Source organism: Glycine max, chromosome 10, assembly GCF_000004515.6.
Source record: "Glycine max cultivar Williams 82 chromosome 10, Glycine_max_v4.0, whole genome shotgun sequence".
NCBI classification, from domain to species: Eukaryota; Viridiplantae; Streptophyta; class Magnoliopsida; order Fabales; family Fabaceae; genus Glycine; species Glycine max.
In genome coordinates this window covers 50,404,649-50,423,675 of record NC_038246.2, presented here as the reverse complement: position 1 = coordinate 50,423,675, position 19,027 = coordinate 50,404,649, and the positions used below count along the sequence as shown (strand labels likewise).

Genomic DNA, 19,027 nt, shown 5'->3' with positions numbered 1-19,027 from the left:
AAATTGGCAACTCATAAATTACCGAATCAATTGTTAGTAGTCCACTTGACGATAGTCTACCTTATGTCAAAATTTTTTATCCCAAGAAAGAGTTAGTTTAAGAAGAAAAAAAATAAGATAGAATTTATCTTCCTCCCCTCGAACTATTAGAAAAATGCAATATAGCGACTGAAATTAATCAGTTGCTAACAGCGACAGAAAACAAATTTGGTCAATAAAAAAATGAAGTTGTGGTGAAATTAGCGACCGATTTACTTCATCGCAAACACTTGGTCTATAATTTTTTTTAATTTATTTTAACCTTTAGCGACCGCAAAAGCAACTGAAGTCAATATATATGAAAATTATAGACTGAATAATTCAGTCGCTAACCAACTTAGAATACCACCTCATGATTATTTTTATCTATAGAGATATATAGGTTAAAAGTTAAAATATTATATATATATTATATTTAACATATTCTTTTTTATATATTTATAATATTTTGACATATAATATTCTTTTATATTTTACAATTTAATTAATTTTTTTATGATACCTTAATGTATATATTAGATTAAGGGTTGAATCGGACAAAAATAAAATAAATAAAACATATATATAATTAAAAAAATTATGAATTTTTTAAGATAAGAAAAGCAACACCGTAAAAATAAGAAAACTGGAATCACGGGTCAAGAATTAAAAATGAACTAAAGTTACAATTTAGCTTTTTCTTAAATAGTCACGGGGAAAAAATATTTTTATAGGCCACTCTCGTTTTTTATATAATTATATTTCTCTTATAGGAATTGTAAATGTTTATGAAAATTAATTTAATTAAATATTTTTAGTACTATATTTTTTATCTATTACTAATATGTTATTTAGAACTTTAATACTAGAATCAATAATCCAGTTAAATGACAAACAAAAAGGACAACAAATAATTTTTAGATATGATGAACAACAAAAAAAACACAGAAATTAATGATGAAATATGAACTACAATCCTTCTATTGTTACAATTGTTTGGGTGAAGTGACTAGGTGAGAAAGGGTTCACAAAAAATATTAATCAAATAAAAAGAATCTTTGTTGACCTATGTATCGCACATACTTAAACTTGAACCCTTAAATAGTTACCAAAATTATTATATAAGAACGCCCGATATTAACTAATCAGGCTATGAAGAATTTGACGTATGAGAAAGACACTATCTTTTAAGTCATGTTTTTAAAAGATTTGCAAGCGGATTTCCCCCGAGATTCTTAGTCATTAATCTACATTATTGGAAAAAACATACAAAATAACAAACAGTCATTAGGCTTTATTTAGTTTAGCTCTTAATAGATCATCTACATCAGTTTTTTTTTTCCTTTAAATTATTAGGATGTATATGTGATTTTTTTATAGATTCGTTTTACGAAAGAAAGAAAAATCAGACACGAGGATTCCTCATCATTTTAACTTGAGCAATAGCATGAATTAAACAAACCGAATATATATATACACACACAAAAGATCAAATTACATCAACATAACAACAATTATTACATAATTTTATAATTTCAATTTATTTTTAAAAAAAACTTACGTTAAATTTAAAGTTTATTTCACATAGTTCATATAAAATTTCATATTCATTTAAAATAATTTGCTAAGTACCTTTTTTATATAAATTAAAATGATTTAATTATATTCTTGTTATTGTTTAATTTTAACAAAATTTTATACAAATTTTTTTAATAATATATAAATATAATTCAACGATTGGATTAATAAAAATTATATTTTATATTAAATTATAAAAATAATATAATAACCGTCAAAGTTTATAGAGACACTTAAATGCACATTTAAATTAAGGGGACTTTGTTTCAAGAATTATTTATTTATTTTCGGAAATATAGGACTACAAAAATTTATCCTACATTTATTTTGAGTTAATAAAAAAATTATTATGAGAAATATTTTATTTTCAAGAAAGTTATAATCTCATCTTCAAACTAACATTTATTCCAAAAAAAGAGGGATAAAGAAAATTTATTTACATGCGATAGAAATTCATTTTCTTAACTTAAAATTTAGATACACCCTCCTTATTACCTAGTATCCCATTACCTTCTCACGTTACCCGGAAAAAATAATTCAACCAGCATATGTTTTAATTATTCTTGAAATTATAAAAAAGATTTTCAACAAATTTTAATAGTTAGTCAAATTTTTTTTAAGAAATACCTAGAAAGAATATTCACATATTATGTTTCCATAAATAAAAAAATAGCATTATGTAAAAAAAAAAATAGACTTAAATACAAATTTGGTCTTCCTATTTTTTAAAAATTTGTAATTTTGATCTCTTATTTTAAAATAGAGACATTTAGTCATCTTATTTTTTAAATCTGTAGTTTTATTTTTCTTATTTTAAAATAGAGACATCTAGTTATTTAATTTTATAAAATCTACAATTTTAATCTTTTAATCAAATTCAAAAGCATTAATTGGTAAGAAATTAACTTGATGTAGTTTAAATTTAGTGACTTAACATAAAATTATTTGTTTAATCTATAAATTATCATCAATATTAATATTTTAATAGTCAACACTTTTAATTTGACAAAAGGACTACAGTTGTAACTTTTGCAAAATTAAAAAATTAAATATCTCTATTTTAAAGAAAGAAACTGAAATTATAGATTTTAAAAAATAAGAAAGTTAAATATATCTATTTTAAAATAGAGTAATCAAAATTATATTTAAGTCTAAAAATTATTTCACAATCACTATTTATGTTTTAAAGCTATAAATGCTTTAAAAAATGAATAAACTGTTACTAAATGGTAGCTAGAGTCAAAATTTATGTAATAAAAGTCACAATTTATATGATTAAATTGATAGATAATTTTTTTTTATATAAGTATTGATAAATTCAAATTAACAAGTTCTTCTAGAACTCTTCCAAATATATCTTAGCTTTGTAGTTTGTACAATTACATGGGCGAGATTATAGGCCACTCTGTAATAATATTGAGGATGGTGTATTTGCTAATAGATATGTGCATCTGTTAAACAAATTGAGGACTTATACAGTAATAATATTTTTACTGGCATGGTGTATTTGCTGATGTGGAAATGGAAGAAGGAGGAGAAGTAAAGAAGAGAGCGATAATCTCTCTTGTTCGACTGTCTAGAAATTAACTAGAAACTATAAATTAATAAATAGGAGGAGAAAAACATTATGAGTTTCACGACTTTTTATTTATTTATTTATTTTTTTACTGATTGTTATTTATTTTCTTACTCAATATATAAGTATATTTTTTAACAATACTAATGTTTTTCACTCAAAATAATAATGTATTTTTACATAATTGATTGCTAGTGTATATAAAGAAGGAAGGAAATATTACAAACAACCGATTATTTTGAAAAAAAAAAGAGAGTAGATTTTCGTTTGTTTTTCTATTTCTCTCAAACTGAAAACCATTAAACTTTACCCTAATTTTGACTAACCATTTCTTTCTTCCGTATCTTCCTCTCGCGACACAAATAGAACGGAAAAGATTCACATATTCTGGCCACAGTACTGGTTCAAAATTATTCATACGAATTTACGTATAGTCCAACAACTCTATGTTTGTTATTACATGTATTACCTACCGTGATGTGCGCAATTATTTTAAAACTAAAGTCACACTAAACTGCACGTCCCTTCCAACAAGCTTCCTTTTTTCGCTTTCAAAAATTAATTAGACAAAATAAGCTCACAGGAATTAAGTAGCTAGTAGCAACCAAGTCACCATTCAAAAGATGCAGCAAAATAAACCTTCCCCAGAAAATGTATGTTCAAATACATATAATATACTCCTCTATCTTTTTTTTTCTCATTAACTAATATTATTATGCTATTAATTTGTCAGCATATATTGAGATGGCATGGCGCATGGATGGATAGCAGAAGTGACAGTGAAAGGAAGAGAAAAAATGGCAGAAGCAGCAGCAGATATGCCCGTTTACCTAACATATAGAATTAAATGTGTCACAGTGACAACCCAATCTCATAATTCATTGATTGGATATACTTGTCATTTTGTTGCATATATATATATCATAATAAAGAGAAGAGAGAACCCAGGCTTTGCAAGCAGAAAAAAAAAAAAGAAGAAGAAAAAAAACTTGGGCTGAAAAAAAAGAAAAGAAATTGTGCTGGTGGTGGTGGTGGGGTAATACTACTGATTAAAAGTACTGCACAAATCCAGCATTATTGGCACTGGATTGAGTTGAATGTTGAGCCCCCTAAAGTGCGCCACGTGAACAGAATAAGACATCCCTTTTATTTGATTTGTTCCCTTCCCTTCTCCTATGCTGCCTCTTCACTCTTTGGGTTAGTGGATAATCCCAAACCAAACACTTGCACATAAAAACGAGAAATAAAAAGGGAAATTGCAAGTAATTGAATTTTTTTTTTGTCCTGATCAAAGAAAGACCACGGACAGTTATCTTTTAATTTATTGAATTACAGAATAATCTTATTTATAATATGAGACTCTCCTTAACTTTAAGAGAACTTTATAATAAAAGAAATTGAATATGAATTCTATCCTTAAATAAATTATTTATCAAATGTGAATGCAATCATATCTTATACTATTGTGCTAATCTTATAAGATTTTTATACTATTGTTCTAATCTTATAAGATTTTTTTATTTGTAGTAATCAAACGGTATTAAATGATTTATAATACTCATATATTTTACTCAATCAATTAAACTAAATTCTCTTAGTGAATGATTAACTTATTGATTAAGTAATTAGTACATGCATATATAATAATTAGATATTTTAGTTCAAGTGGATTCGTTTTATTGGACTATTATATTTATGAGTACGTTCGTCCTCACGTGAGGAGTCTAGCTAGGTATTACAGCTATCATTTATTATATTAGATATGATTAAGCAAGTTGGAACTTTGATTTCTCTTCTTATGATTTATGAAATGAGTGGGTTTGCAAAGGTACGTGGGCCATTTTTCTTTTCTCTTCCGACTAATAATTTGGCAGCTAATTAATGTACAAAACAATCAATTAATTTTTTTTTCTTTTCTTTTTTCTCCCTAGGGTTTGTGTGTGTATACAATCTGGAAAGTGATAAATTTGTACTTCAATTTTATAAGCAAGTAGCGAAAGATGCATGATTAGCTGAATATATAGAGCTGAACTCGAAACATGGAAAGTTCGTCGAGGCCTCGTTACACCGACAAAAGAAGAATGGGAATGGACAAATTAATGTGGATCATGTTCTTTAGAAATAGTCATGTCTCGATTGAGGAACCAATGTACCTAGTCTAGGTTAAGCTTGCTGCATTCATGAAAATGGTCCACAGCATACAAGGACTACGTCGTCGGTTTTTGTTTTAGGATACAAAACAAGAATAAATTAAATTAGTCTTTTTCTTATGAGAGATATGAGTATGATGTGTCGTAAACTATAATTAAATTTATACTAAGATTTAGAGTATGAACAAAATATAAATAAATTATACAGTACAATTTTTAAAATATCCTTCTAAAGATGTATAATTCATGACCATACAGTCTTCTATAATGTAGGTTGGAAATAAGATTCTACGCTCTCTTTAGAGTATAAATAACAAGATAATTATTTATTGTATTATTTCAAAGTTATCAAAATAAATTTCTCTTAAATTTAGTACTGGTACCATTTTGATTCCGGAAGCCCAAATCCAGTTAGGAAACTAATAACTTTGATGTTTCATCGTTCATGCGTGCCCCACTGGCTCCTCCTAGTCCTTGTTTCTGCAAATGCCTCTTTCTAACGAGGAAGGTACTGAACGCATCGCTGTCCCCGTCTACTGAGGGTACATGTCCAGTCCAGGGATGCCCATGATACATTGTACCATAACTTTTAAGTGGATGAGCCAACAAAGGGATATTCAGTTGAGAATAGGGTTGGTTTCATTGTGAGGAGAAAATGCAAGAGAAAAGAAACAGGTAAGAAAAATAGTCAAAAGTAAGTTAATTTGATTGAAAAGAAAAAAAATATATTTAAATTATAATGTGTTTCTCACTTTTCTAAAAGATGGGTTTTGTTTTTCGTAAAATAATGATGATTTCTCCCCAAATTTGCTCATCATCTATGTGGTAGCTAGAGTGGAATAAAAATTAATGAAATAAAAGTAAATTGAAATGAAAATTTTGAATTAAAATATAATACAAAACTATGAATTAATCTTATCTCATTTTATTATTCATTCAACTCATTTTCAACTATTTGTGATTGCAAACAAAACATGAGTTATTTTTTACAGAATAAACAAACAAAAGGTTAGTAAGCAATAAACTTATATCTCACAAACACCCATGCTAATTCGATTTTAATTGATGAATAAGTTATAAGTATCTATGTAAATATTTATTAAACTTGACTTACTCTGATGAGCTTTTGTTATATGCTCCACTCATCTAAACTTTCAATCATTAAAATAATTAATATCAGTGAGAATCTAGGAGACATGTCGTATGCAGTGTGATCAATATTTGGATACGTGCTCCAGAATTTCAAAGTCCACGGAATGTTATAACTTGCAAAATTAATTGTTAATTCTGGAATAAGTTTTCAAGTATCAATCTGGCCCATCGAGATATATTTGGTAAATAGTTTTTTTTTAAAGAAAATTGACGCACTCAGCAGCGATTTTAGGATTAAGAAAGGCACTGGAAACTGGAAAGTATTGAATAATTGTCATTCTAAACTTAACACAATTCTAAACACGGATCAGCAGTCACCGAAAAAATATATATTTGGTCAGAAGAATGTCGTGTCAAGTTAATAATCACAAGGTTACCAAAGTGTTGATAGAAATCATATATCAAATTTAAAGTCTAACTTTTATCTTTTTAAGAAAGAATTAATTGAAGGGAAAAAAAAAGAGAAGAAAGAAGAAAGAATTGAAGGAGTGTATAAGATAAAAACATACAAGAAGTAAGATCCATCTCTGTGGTTAATTAATTGGCAGGCTTGAGGAATATCGCGGTCGTATCCCTGGACAAAAATGTTATATTAGTGCATTGTAAGTTGTTGTATTAATAGTAAAATCTTGCCAATTAATTCTGTAGCTATATATTCTGGCAGTGCCAACATATTTAAACAATTGTTTTGTAAGACCGTAATGAAAATATAATTTCTACTTTTCTTTTAACTGAATACGATGTTGAGATTTTTTTCATGGAAGTGTAATTGGTTTCTAAGTTTGCTTTTGACTTGTTGGCCTTTTATTGATCAGTCTTAGTTTCTACCTTGTTTGATAAAAAAAATAGTGGAAAAGTGACCGGCCACTTAAAAAATATTATCAGATGATAGAAATATAAATCTGTATTATAATATAAATAGCTAAGATTAAAATTTAATCATTGATCCTGTGATCACTATAAAAATATTATATATATATATATATATATATATACCTTTTTAATTTTGAGTGTTTAAGAGATTTCACTTAATAAACTCTCTATACACAGATTATCAAAATTAAATGTTATACCACGATAAAACTTGACTGAATAATAAGAGGAGTTAACACATAAAAGGAATCAAACATACTATCATTAGTATCATGGCCAGATACATGTACACGCATTAAATCGAATATACTCTGAAGGCAATACGGAGAATCATATGATACACACACAAAAAAGGAAATCAAATATACTATGATGAACATATGGAGAATAATTACAAGGAAATGAAACATATATATATATATATATATATATATATATATATATAAGGGATGAAACTTATTATATATATATATAATGTTATATATACCTTTGCAGTCAACACTTTTTTTTTTATCTCATGTCACGTGTGATTCGTATAGAGTAACATCCGCAAATTTTCGTAGGAACCCACTTCATGTAATATGTGTGAAGTCAACAATTTAGAATACTTAAAATACATTAATTACCCTTATTTTTTTTATGAAATTACATATTTTCCCCTGTTTTTATTATTTATAACCCGGCCCTTAATTGTTTAAATAAGTACACTACATTTTCTTATACATTATACTAATTAACTCTTTAATTGACTAAACATTACACTGTGCTTCATATAAGGAAGGTTATGGTAAATATTACAACAAAAAGGAAAAAAAATGTAATTTCACAAAACTTCATGGATGGATAGTATAATTTACACTTAAATTTATTATGGAGTCCATATGGAGAATGATAATAATGATCTTAAATATTGGCTAAGGATTTTTTTAATACATATTATTAATATATTTTTGCCACATATTTTAATACATTTTTATTATAATTAGTGACAAAATATTTTATTTATTAATTTATTAATCAATTTTATTGTAATCATTGATAAAATATACAGTTAATAGTATTTTTAGTCTCTAAAATAATTTTTAGTTTTAGTTTTCGACATTTAAAATATATGTTTTTTGAAATATCCAAGATATATGGAAGAAGAAAAGTAGTAGTTTTGAGACTAAATTTATGTATTTTAAAAAACATAGGGATGAAAAGTATTAATTTTAAAAATCAGGGATTAAACTCAATTTATTTTTTTCACAAACTAAAAAACTCCATTAACTACAAATATATATAGAGAGAGAGGGAGAGAGAGAATCTATTAAATATTGTCTACAAACGCGTTGATAATTGAGTCAATTCAAGACTCGATTGTCAGATATTTAAAAGGGTGATTGTTCATTAGTTTTCTTGCAACTCCCCTGGCATGAAAAAGAAATAGGGTTTGTAGATTTTGAATAATTTACAGTACAAGTCAAGAATAATGTCCGTATATGGATCACCACTAGTTAAAGCCTGTCTCATGAAGATAAAAAAAAACGATATTCCCTTGCATAAATATATATGAACACTGGTTATTAAACGATCACAATCACAATCTGAACCCATTATCGAGAGGTCAATTTTGCTTCGCCTTGTTTCTAGATAGATAGTTACAACTGAATTTGAAAACTCTCAAAATCTCAACAGTGAACAGCCGGCAGTGTTGATATCCACATGCATTATTCTACCGCTATCATGAAATTTTGTATTATTATTACTTGTCAAATTAAAGATTTTATAAGGGTACAAATTAAAGTCTTTCTTAAGTTGTAGTTTGAATCCATAAAAGAACTGCTATAACGTGATGTCGTATGCAAGAAATAATTTAAGAAAATGGCTTCTGAAGGATTTGTTGTAGTACATCACTGATCATGAAAGCTATATTTTGCAGCCATTCCATGTGATTTGAAGGAAATAAGCGAGTATACTATATATTATAGCAATATTAACTAGGTGACTAGTCATGGATACTGCAAAAGTTGAAGGTCTAAATCTGACCATAAACTTGTCTTAGAATTGTCAAATTACATGACGTAGATGATGACATGACACGGAAAACGATTATCGTAGATGCTATATGAAGAAGTAGTTATAATATTGGTCCAATTTGGAATCAGTCGATCTTTTAGAATCTCCAAAGGTTGCTTTTGATTGATAAAATTTTGAATATGCATATAACTGATAATCATTATTAACTCAAATTCATGACAATATGGATTTCGACAATTTTCTTTCTATATTTTATATGGGAATTCTTGGGATCAGGTGTTACCTGTGCCGGAGATCATAACTGATAATCATTATTAACTCAAATTCATGACAATTCATATTTCGTGTAGTATATATTAAAGAAAACAAAAACGATTTTTGGATATTCATATTGGCATGAAATATCTATTGAATCTAGTGAGTGTTACTCAACGACTTGTGGGTAGAAAATAAAAACGATTAATTAAACGAATCTAGTGAGTGTTAATCCATTAATGACTTGTGGGTAGAAAATAAAACAATTAATTAAACTTAAGTAGTGCTGAAACGATATTTTCTACTCTAATGGGGATGATTCATCTAACCTCGCCCATAGATTCGTAGGCATAACTCATAACCACCATTTTGTATTGCTAGTTATTATAGATCATTAAAAAAAATCATTTGCGAGTATGAATTACGTTACCTTATAATATCACGATCATTACTATTTTATCCTAAAATGGTTTTTAATAATTATCCTAATAATTATGAATTTAACATTATTTATTAAAATATTAATTATTACTATTTTAATTATGCTACTTCATAATATCGAAATCATTTTAATTATAAAATAAAAATTTATATTTTTAAAAATCGTTACAGATAAATATTTTAACTTGTAAATTATATTTATAGTTATGATAAATAATTTATATTATAATACAAAATGGTTTTTACCTATTGAAATTTTTTTAAAACAAATATTAAAATTCAATCTATAAATACAAATGAAAATAATATATTAAAAGAAATAAGCATTTAAAAAAATAAAGCATATAAATAAAGATAGAAAAGTGATTTGAAATAATTGAGAAATGTCGTATTTCATTTCATGTTTCAGATGTGATTTTTCACAATTCAAAAATGATTTTAGAAGCTAATTCACATCCCAAACACGAATTTTCTATTCTCAACGTGTTTTCAAGCAAGTTAAGAGAATTTATTTTGTTTTATTATATACTATATATAGATTTTCTCATGTATGTTTTGTTTAATTAACTACATTAAGCTGTATGGATTTATAGCTTTTTTATTTTGTATTTTTTATTTTGCTCTTCCCTTTTGTCATTCTCTTTTATTTTTCTCTCTCTAATATTTGTAGTAGTTGTCATTTGTTTGCTATAGTTATTTTGAATTTAATTAGAACATATATTTTAGTCTATGTTTATTTAAATTTAATAGATTAACAATATAAAAGTCTTCTATATTAATATAGTGCATCAAAATTAGAATACTCTAGATTTTAACAGGAGTTGGAAAATGTGATTGTTGCGAGTTTCAATAATATATAATAGGCATGAAAGAGTGGTTGAATTATTAAAAACGCCCAAAATATTTTATTCCTCTTCTATTGACGTAAGAAATGAAGCGGATTTTATGCCAATAATCTCATCATCATCATCCATTACTTCAACTAATGGACTTCTCAGCCTTATAAGGTATTAAGGGTCTATTCCTCTAGATGATTTTATAATTTCTTGATTCCACCTCAATAAAATCTCAGGCCATTAGAGATTCAAAGTTCTCTATCGTTCCAGTCTTGAAGACTTCCCAAGCTGCCTTTGATAGTGGCCTCCCACCATTGATGCCAAATTAAAACATTCCTTCTAAGACACAAACACAACTTTCAACCTCTTTATTTTGTTCACACAGAATTTGATTTAACTTAGCTAACTTAAATTATAGTTCACGAATAATTTATATTGCGAATTTTTTTGTTAGATTTTTTTATAAATTATGTTAAATTAGATTGCATTAACACTAAATATTATAATAACAAAATAATACAAAAAGTTGGATATATTTCAAAACTAATAATATTATTACTATGTAGATAATGACAAAGGTGAAAGTAAAATTAATCCACTTGAAGTCACCCGAGAAACACCTTGAACATGTCTAACTCGAAATTCACTTAAACGAAAAGCCTATTTTGACAAAATAATTTGAACATGAATACTATTTTTATAAGAAATACTCGCTCGTCGTTTATGGTTAAATTAATAATTTTGGATCCTAAAATTCTAAAACACAACAAACTAAATATATTTATTTTAAACTTATTTTCACCAAGTGAACTTTTAATTTAGATAAACAATAATTTAAATTTTGAAGCAATTAAAAAAGAAAAACTAAAAAATGATTAAATTAAGACAACAACTTAATTAAGGACTATGAACTATAATTTATTTTTTGAGAGACTAAAATTTAAGAATGAAAATTCATAGGCACTAAAAATTGAATTTCAAGATTTGTAAAAACTAAAAATGAGGGTGATAATATTATGTCACATTACATGAAAGTATTATAAGATACACACATAAGAATGACACCTCCATATGGTGTCATGACTTAGAAGACATCTATATGTGATGTAATAAGATTTTCATGTGTTGTCTTGGTGTGAACATTTATTTGTCACGCTTAGCATTTAAAAGATTCATTTTACCGCTAGGGACTAAAAATACTGAGAAAAATTAAAGGAGATTAAAAGTTGTTAAAAAAATTACAAAGAACTAAAAATTAAAATCTTATTTAACTTTTAAATTAATACAAATAGAAAACATAGATAGGATTAAATTTCATTCTTGATCACAGGCCCAATCTTAATTATTAAGGCCCGCCCATGTGAGTTGGCAAAAGTAAAAAGATTTGGGTTCACAGAACACGCACGCGATTATGGCAATGGCATAAGACTTAGAGGTCGTCTTGTCTCCCTTTTCTGAGTTTACGCAAACACCGACCTCTGTTACAGTTAATCTAACCGTTTGATTCGCTGAGGTCATGGCGTTTTGGCACCGAATCCGAAATCCCAACCTCAAAACCCTCTGCATCCAATTCCAACGATGTTATGTTCACCGTCCGCATGCTTCCACCCCCAAACCCTTCCCTGTGGACATTCCACATCCGAATTCTGTGTTTCATGGCAGACCCACAAGTGTTTTCAATACCGTGAGGTTCTTCGCTGCACCTGTTCAAGTAATTTTTCAAACTTTTATTGCCTGAGACTATCAAAGTTCTTGCCTTTGCTCTGTATTTTTAAATGGGTTGCTTAGTAATGGATCACTGTGCTACTCTTTTGAATTTGATGATACTTTGTGGGATTATTTCAGTATCAGGTAAAGCACAACAATGTGGAGGACTCGAGTGAGCTACGGTTGAATGAGAAAATCAAAGCTCCATATGTGAGGCTTGTGGCGGATGATGGTAAACCTATTGCACATTTGAATTTAGGCTGGTTTGGTTGTTTACTTTTCTAATGTTTTTTAAAGGGTAAAATAGTACATGCACTGATAGTATAAAAGGATTTTTACAGGGTCATTCAATCACCATCTGCGATGTGTGGTACGCTTGTTGATTTTTATAATAACTACCTTAATAAGCAGATCAACGATGATTTCTGATTGGTTGACATTGTAAAAAATTTTAAACTGATGGCGCATACTGCATAGTATTAAACTCATGTTTTAATACTGATTGGTGGCATTGCATATGTCCATTAACTATTAACTCACCATTCTCTCAAGTGATTAAACTGTGGAATGTTATTGTGGAAAACTGCTAGAACTTAAAGCTATCAACCTATTTTTGTGATAATCATATTACACTTGCGCATGGTTATCAAATAATTGTTTTCTCCTGCTTAAACCAATGTAACTAAGATAAACTGCAATGTTGTCTGGGGCCTTTCTTAGGCCTAAGCAAGTTGAAGCCACTCAAAGAAACACACATGTAAATTTGAACCATATTAGTATTATTTAATACATGGACTTGGAAGATCAGCTTTGTGTGTTATTTACTATAGAAATGCACGGAAAGTTTTTCTTGAGCTTTGAATTTCCCATTAAATGTATGAGTTCATGCAGGGCATCATTCAATATTGCCCAGGTTTGAAGCATTGGAGCATGCCAAGACGCTTAAACTTGATTTAGTTGAGGTAAATGAAATTTCTCAAGTCTTTTCCCATGTTAAACTAAACGAGACATTTTTTTAAGACTTTCTTATATTAAATTTCTGAAGATTTTTTTAAGAGATACCTGCAAAATAGAGATACTGAGTTAAAGTAGATTACATAATTTCAAGTAAAATCATCATTTACTGAAGGGTTTATTTATTTATTTTTGCATTCTCTGAATATTTCAAGTCATTCTGTTATGATGGGTCTGGACTTTGGTAGGTAGGAAAGAAATAGGGCGAATGAAAATAGAGAAAATGAATGGAGATTGGTGAGAAATAAAGTGGAAATAAAAAGTGTTTGGTTGAAGAGAAATAGGAAAGAGATAGAGAGGTGAATTGAAATAGGTGAGAAATAGAGTGGAAATAAATAATGGGCCCGACCCTATTTCCACTCTATTTCTATGATACCAAACAACCAACATTTCCACCCTCTCCCTTCTATTTCCATCCAACCAAACACTAGGTTTTAACCTTAACTTGGGGCAAAAACAACTGAGTGTGTCTGTCTAACATTATGTAGTGATCATTTTCATCATTGTGAACAACATATCCTTAATATTTTGCATATTTTGTGACTAGTGATAGATAACATACATTTGTCAAACTGTAAAGCATTAAGTTTTCTTTGGAATACATGTGAGGAAGTTTGGGATGTTGGGTTAAGCACATTAGGGTGCTTCCCATATCTTGTGACATTTATTATATGAGGATTTGGTCATGTTACAGGTTGATAAAAATGCTAAGCCACCTGTCTGTAAAATTATGGACTTCCACAAGCAAATGTATAGGCGGCAAGAAAGGGAAAAGGAGCGTGCTAAAAGCAGGGTACAGTATGCTGTGAAAGTTGCTTGTGAAATTTCTTTAATTGCTTTTGGTTGAAATTAATGATAGTTTTTTTGTTCTACTCATTTTAATTTGATAGTGACATGTTCAAATGTTCAAACACATGAATCTTTATTAGCAAAGCATTGGGACTGCACATGCTTTTTGCCTGTTAGAATACATGTGCCATATTATGTGCTAAATATGTTGGCAACATAATTGGATATGATGAGCACATAATGTAAGAATGCAAGATTGAATTTAAATGGGGATTATGGTTATCAAAAGCTCCTAAATCACCGCATGCTGTACAACTTACAAGTGCATACTTATTTTTCATCTTTTTAAGTCAAGATCAACTTGCTAAGAATGGCTTTAACCATCAACAGTTGTATGTTTCTATTGGAGTAAGCTATCATGTGTCTGCTAACTTTGAAAGAGTTTGATTCTGATTGGTCCAGGCCTGTATAATATGCATGACTAAAAGAATCAGATTGCTTGCAGCATATTCACCAGATCTTGTTGCATCTAACTGAAATTTTCATCCTCGAGAGACTTTCTGGAAAAACAAAGACCAGAAAAAATTGTCTGGATCATAACTAAAAAGAATAGACTAAATGAAATTTGTCCTTTCCTCTCATTATTCCAAATAATAGTTATGATGGAGCAAGCTTTCATATAGCAATGATGATTTAAAAATGAAACTGTTTATAGTGTTAGTATACTTCATCAAATAGCTAGGAATTAGAAGTGAAGCTTTGCATTTTCGGTACTGAAACTACAACAAAACCGAATAGTGTGTGTACTTTGAAAAGTTAAAACATATTCCATTTATTAATGAGAGCTTTACATTTTTTTATAGTGGTTCTATTTTTATAGTCATGGGTTGGTGCTTGCTGACTTAAACCCAATATAAATGACTGCTTAACATTTAATAGGAGCAAGCCTCAGGGCAATACTAAGGTTGGTGCCTTTTGATCCAGAGGTCAGACAGGTTCAAGTCCTGGAAACAGTTTGTTCGCTTGCGCGGATAAGACTGTCTACATTTATCCCCCCAAACCTAGCTAGGTGGGAGTCTCGTGCGCCAAGTTGCACTTTTATAGTCATTATGCCATTATGGCATGTGTAGTGAACTGTCAATGACAAATCTTTAATCCTTAGATTATTAGATGTAATGTAGTTCTTAATCAGTTTTCTGACAAATGCAGGCTGAGATGACACTGCGAAAAGATGTTAAGGAAGTGCGATTTTCTGAAAAAACTGTAAGTTTTCTTTCTCTGTTTCCTTTCTTTTATTTTTCCATATCTTTTAAATATTTTAGCAAACTTCTTTCTTATAAGAATTATCTACTATAAATTAAGTTTAGTAGCATGTATTTTCTAATAGGTTTCCAATTGTGAGCTGGAAGTCCTTTTTTTTTGGCATTGGAACATCATTTTTCACATTTTCCAATTAAAATTACATGCCCCGATATAAATCTCTGACATAGATTAATTTGAATACACATCTCAATTATATTTAATGGTTCAAGAATCAAAATTAATTCTCTCAGAATCAATTTTACCAAATTTTAGAACAAACCTTAACCAGGCCAATATATGTTTTGGACCAACCTTTTGGTATTGATGTTTCACATGCAATTCAGGTTTTATCTCCTTAGTCTGATGAAGCAGACCTTCATGGTTTATAGGCTGTAGCTGAATATTGTTCACTTTCAGCTCCACTGTGCTTGCTTTCTATGAGCAAGCCTATAGCTTTTAGTGCCTGACTCAAACAAGTAACCTGGTGAAGGAAATTAACCATTTGAGATTCAATTTGTTGGGAGAAATGTTGAACCTGCAAGATATTATGTCTTTATATGTATATATTGGGGTTAAATATGGTGTCTGTATTCTGAGTGTTATGTTTTACTTCCTAATCCCAGTAAAGGAAAATTTGATTGATTAAATTTCTTCTGTTTGATGTTTTCAGGAAGCAAAAGACCTGAAGAACAAAGCAGATATGATTAAAAAGTTAATGGAGAAGGGTTATCGAGTGAAGGTAATCTCTTTTTGTTGTTTGGTTTTGAACTAGATTTTTTCATCTATATTGTCTCTACAGTGTCTCGGGAGCAATCTTGTTAGTAATTGGGTTTCCACTATGTTCAATCACGAGAAAATACTCTGTTAATTACATTTCCTAGGATATCGGTTAGCAGTTTCTTTTCCTTCCTTTTCCTTTTTCATGGTGAGTAAAGGTTTCGACAAAAAAGGAAAAAAAAGTAGGAGGGATTTCGTTTATTAATTTTATTCTCTTTCACACAAAAAATGAATTAATGGGCCCGGACCCGCAGCTTCCACCTTCACAGGGCGGTGCTCTGTTCAATTGAACTACTACAATACTAGAGAAAGGGGTGTACAGTATACATTTTTAACAGTTTCTTTCAAACCTTTTCTTTTTCTATTTCAGATTCAAACCATTTTGCTATAAATGAAAGAAGTGGATTTTATTATATATTGATATCTATACCGATATGCACTTTAGTGAGATTGACGCAGATTACTCGGAATCCGTTTGCTATTGACAAATCAATTGAAAATTTAATCAATGGATTTTTTTTTAAGGTTTAATTACTCATTTAGTTCCTATAGTTTCCAAACTTATTTCTTTTAGTCCCTATAGTTAATAAGTGGTTTTTTTAGTCCTTGAAGTTTATATTTTAATTCTTTAACTAACGGAGTTAAAAAAATTTAATGGCAGAGACCTTTTGGGAATTAAAATCTAAACTTTAGGGGAAAAAATCCACTTATTAATTATAAGGAATAAAAGATAAGTTTGGAAACTATAGGGATTAAATGGGTAATTAAACCTTTTTTAAAAATTACTTTCCTTAGATTTTCTATTTGTTAGTGAGAGGAATATAAGTTTGCAGCTTCCAACAGCATCTATGGGTTACTGTGCCATCTATATAGTTGGTGAATCATATGTCAGAAATATGATTGTTTTTTTGTCTATTTAAAACAGTGCAAGGTATCGGGCAAGGAAAATCAGGACTTGACAGTATTATTTTCTCCTATTCTTGCTCTGGTACGACATTCTTACTTTATTCTGGGATTTTTCTGTCCGAACTCTTAAGATTTTCTTATTTTACCTTTTCCCTCCTATTTCTCTACAAACCCTTCATTCTGCATTAAAAAAATTATTTGCAGATGGAAGATGTCTGTATTGTGGAAAGTGGACCACATATGGCAAAAAAAGATGCATTTATGATTGTCAGACACATTAAGTATGGGCTATCAAAGAAAGGTGGGAAAAAATTGCAAAATGCAACAAACGTTACGACTCAGGAGGGTGATATGGAGATATCAACTGCCAATTCTAGTGATTCCATTGAATACGAGAGTCATGCTGAATCTGGGTTTGAAACGGAGGAGGAGGTGCTTTCTGATGGTAACAAGCTTTCTAAAAGTTCCTTGTCTGTATTTAGCAACAATGTGAACATGACTGCCTCTCCTAATAATCAAACAAATGCTGCTCCAGAAGCATCTCCTGTGTCCGAAAATAGGTATAGGAGCCAAGAGAATAACGTCCAATCTAATGCACAAGTGCCTCCTGCTGTGACTGAGAATAGGTACAAAAGAATAGAGCCAAGAGGCAGATTCCAACAAACATCAAATAATACATGTATGAACTATCAAGGTCCTGGAGCAAGAGACGCATTCAGGTCACCACCACCGAATTGGAATCGGACAAGGCAAGCGCCAGTAAATGCTAACCTTAATCCAAGAATAGAAAATAACAGGCTAGCTTTTACTCCTCCTGGACCAAGACACTCAATGCCTTCCCATGAGAATATCTGCAATCCTCCTCCTAATGCTCCTAATACCCCTAGACCGGGTTATGGCAATTTTAGTAGCCCAAGTGAGGGTATTCCTATGCATCATGGTGTTCCCAATACCCCAAGATCTTCTAGTTATGGCAATTTTAGTGGTCCAAATGAGGGTATCCCCAGGCATCCTGGTGCTCCCATTACCCAAAGATCTTCTAGTTATGGCAATTTTAGTGCTCCAAATGAGGGTATCCCTAGGCATCCCAGTGCTCCCAATACCCCAAGACCTTCTAGTTATGGCAATTTTAGTACTCCAAATGGCCATGAGACACAAGGTGTAAAAGCAGGGATGCATAGGAACAGAGAAGGGAATCAGTAAATTTGAGAAATAATAACAGTCAGCAAATAAGGTATATCTGCAACTCAAATAGAGGAGGGTTGTATCAAAGTCGACCCACATAGGATGGCTAACATATTTCAAGGACAAATGTGGTGCAATGACACATTATATACTCTTCAGAAACATGAAGCAATGGGTGACACCCTTCATTCCACGGGGCCAGTAGCTGTATTTATTTACCTTGGATGACCTGTGGAAACAGGTCTATTTATTTAGTGAGAGTTTTGGTGGGAATTTTCCATCATCTATTGTTGGTAGTTTTAGCATGGAAGCAAACAATTTTGATGTTTATTTTATTTTACTTAACTGTGGAGACGGGAATTTTTTACCTACTGACCTCTGGAAATTTTGATGTACGATGTAATCTGTTTTGCCCTTCCTTCCTAAGCACGACCTGGTTCTATCATTGT

The 19,027-nt window shown here is 29.7% G+C and overlaps 1 protein-coding gene across 1 annotated transcript; it reads left to right on the top strand.

Moving 5' to 3' along the window:
• Window positions 1-12,273: 12,273 nt before the first annotated feature.
• Window positions 12,274-18,973, top strand: LOC100306622 (translation initiation factor IF3-1, mitochondrial). Its single transcript, XM_003535708.5, has 8 exons — window positions 12,274-12,609; window positions 12,744-12,837; window positions 13,497-13,567; window positions 14,314-14,412; window positions 15,618-15,671; window positions 16,381-16,449; window positions 17,413-17,475; window positions 17,598-18,973. Exons 1-8 carry the CDS (start codon window positions 12,415-12,417, stop codon window positions 18,594-18,596), a joined length of 1,644 nt encoding a protein of 547 aa, XP_003535756.1. The 5' UTR covers window positions 12,274-12,414; the 3' UTR covers window positions 18,597-18,973.
• The last annotated feature ends 54 nt before the right edge of the window (window positions 18,974-19,027 follow it).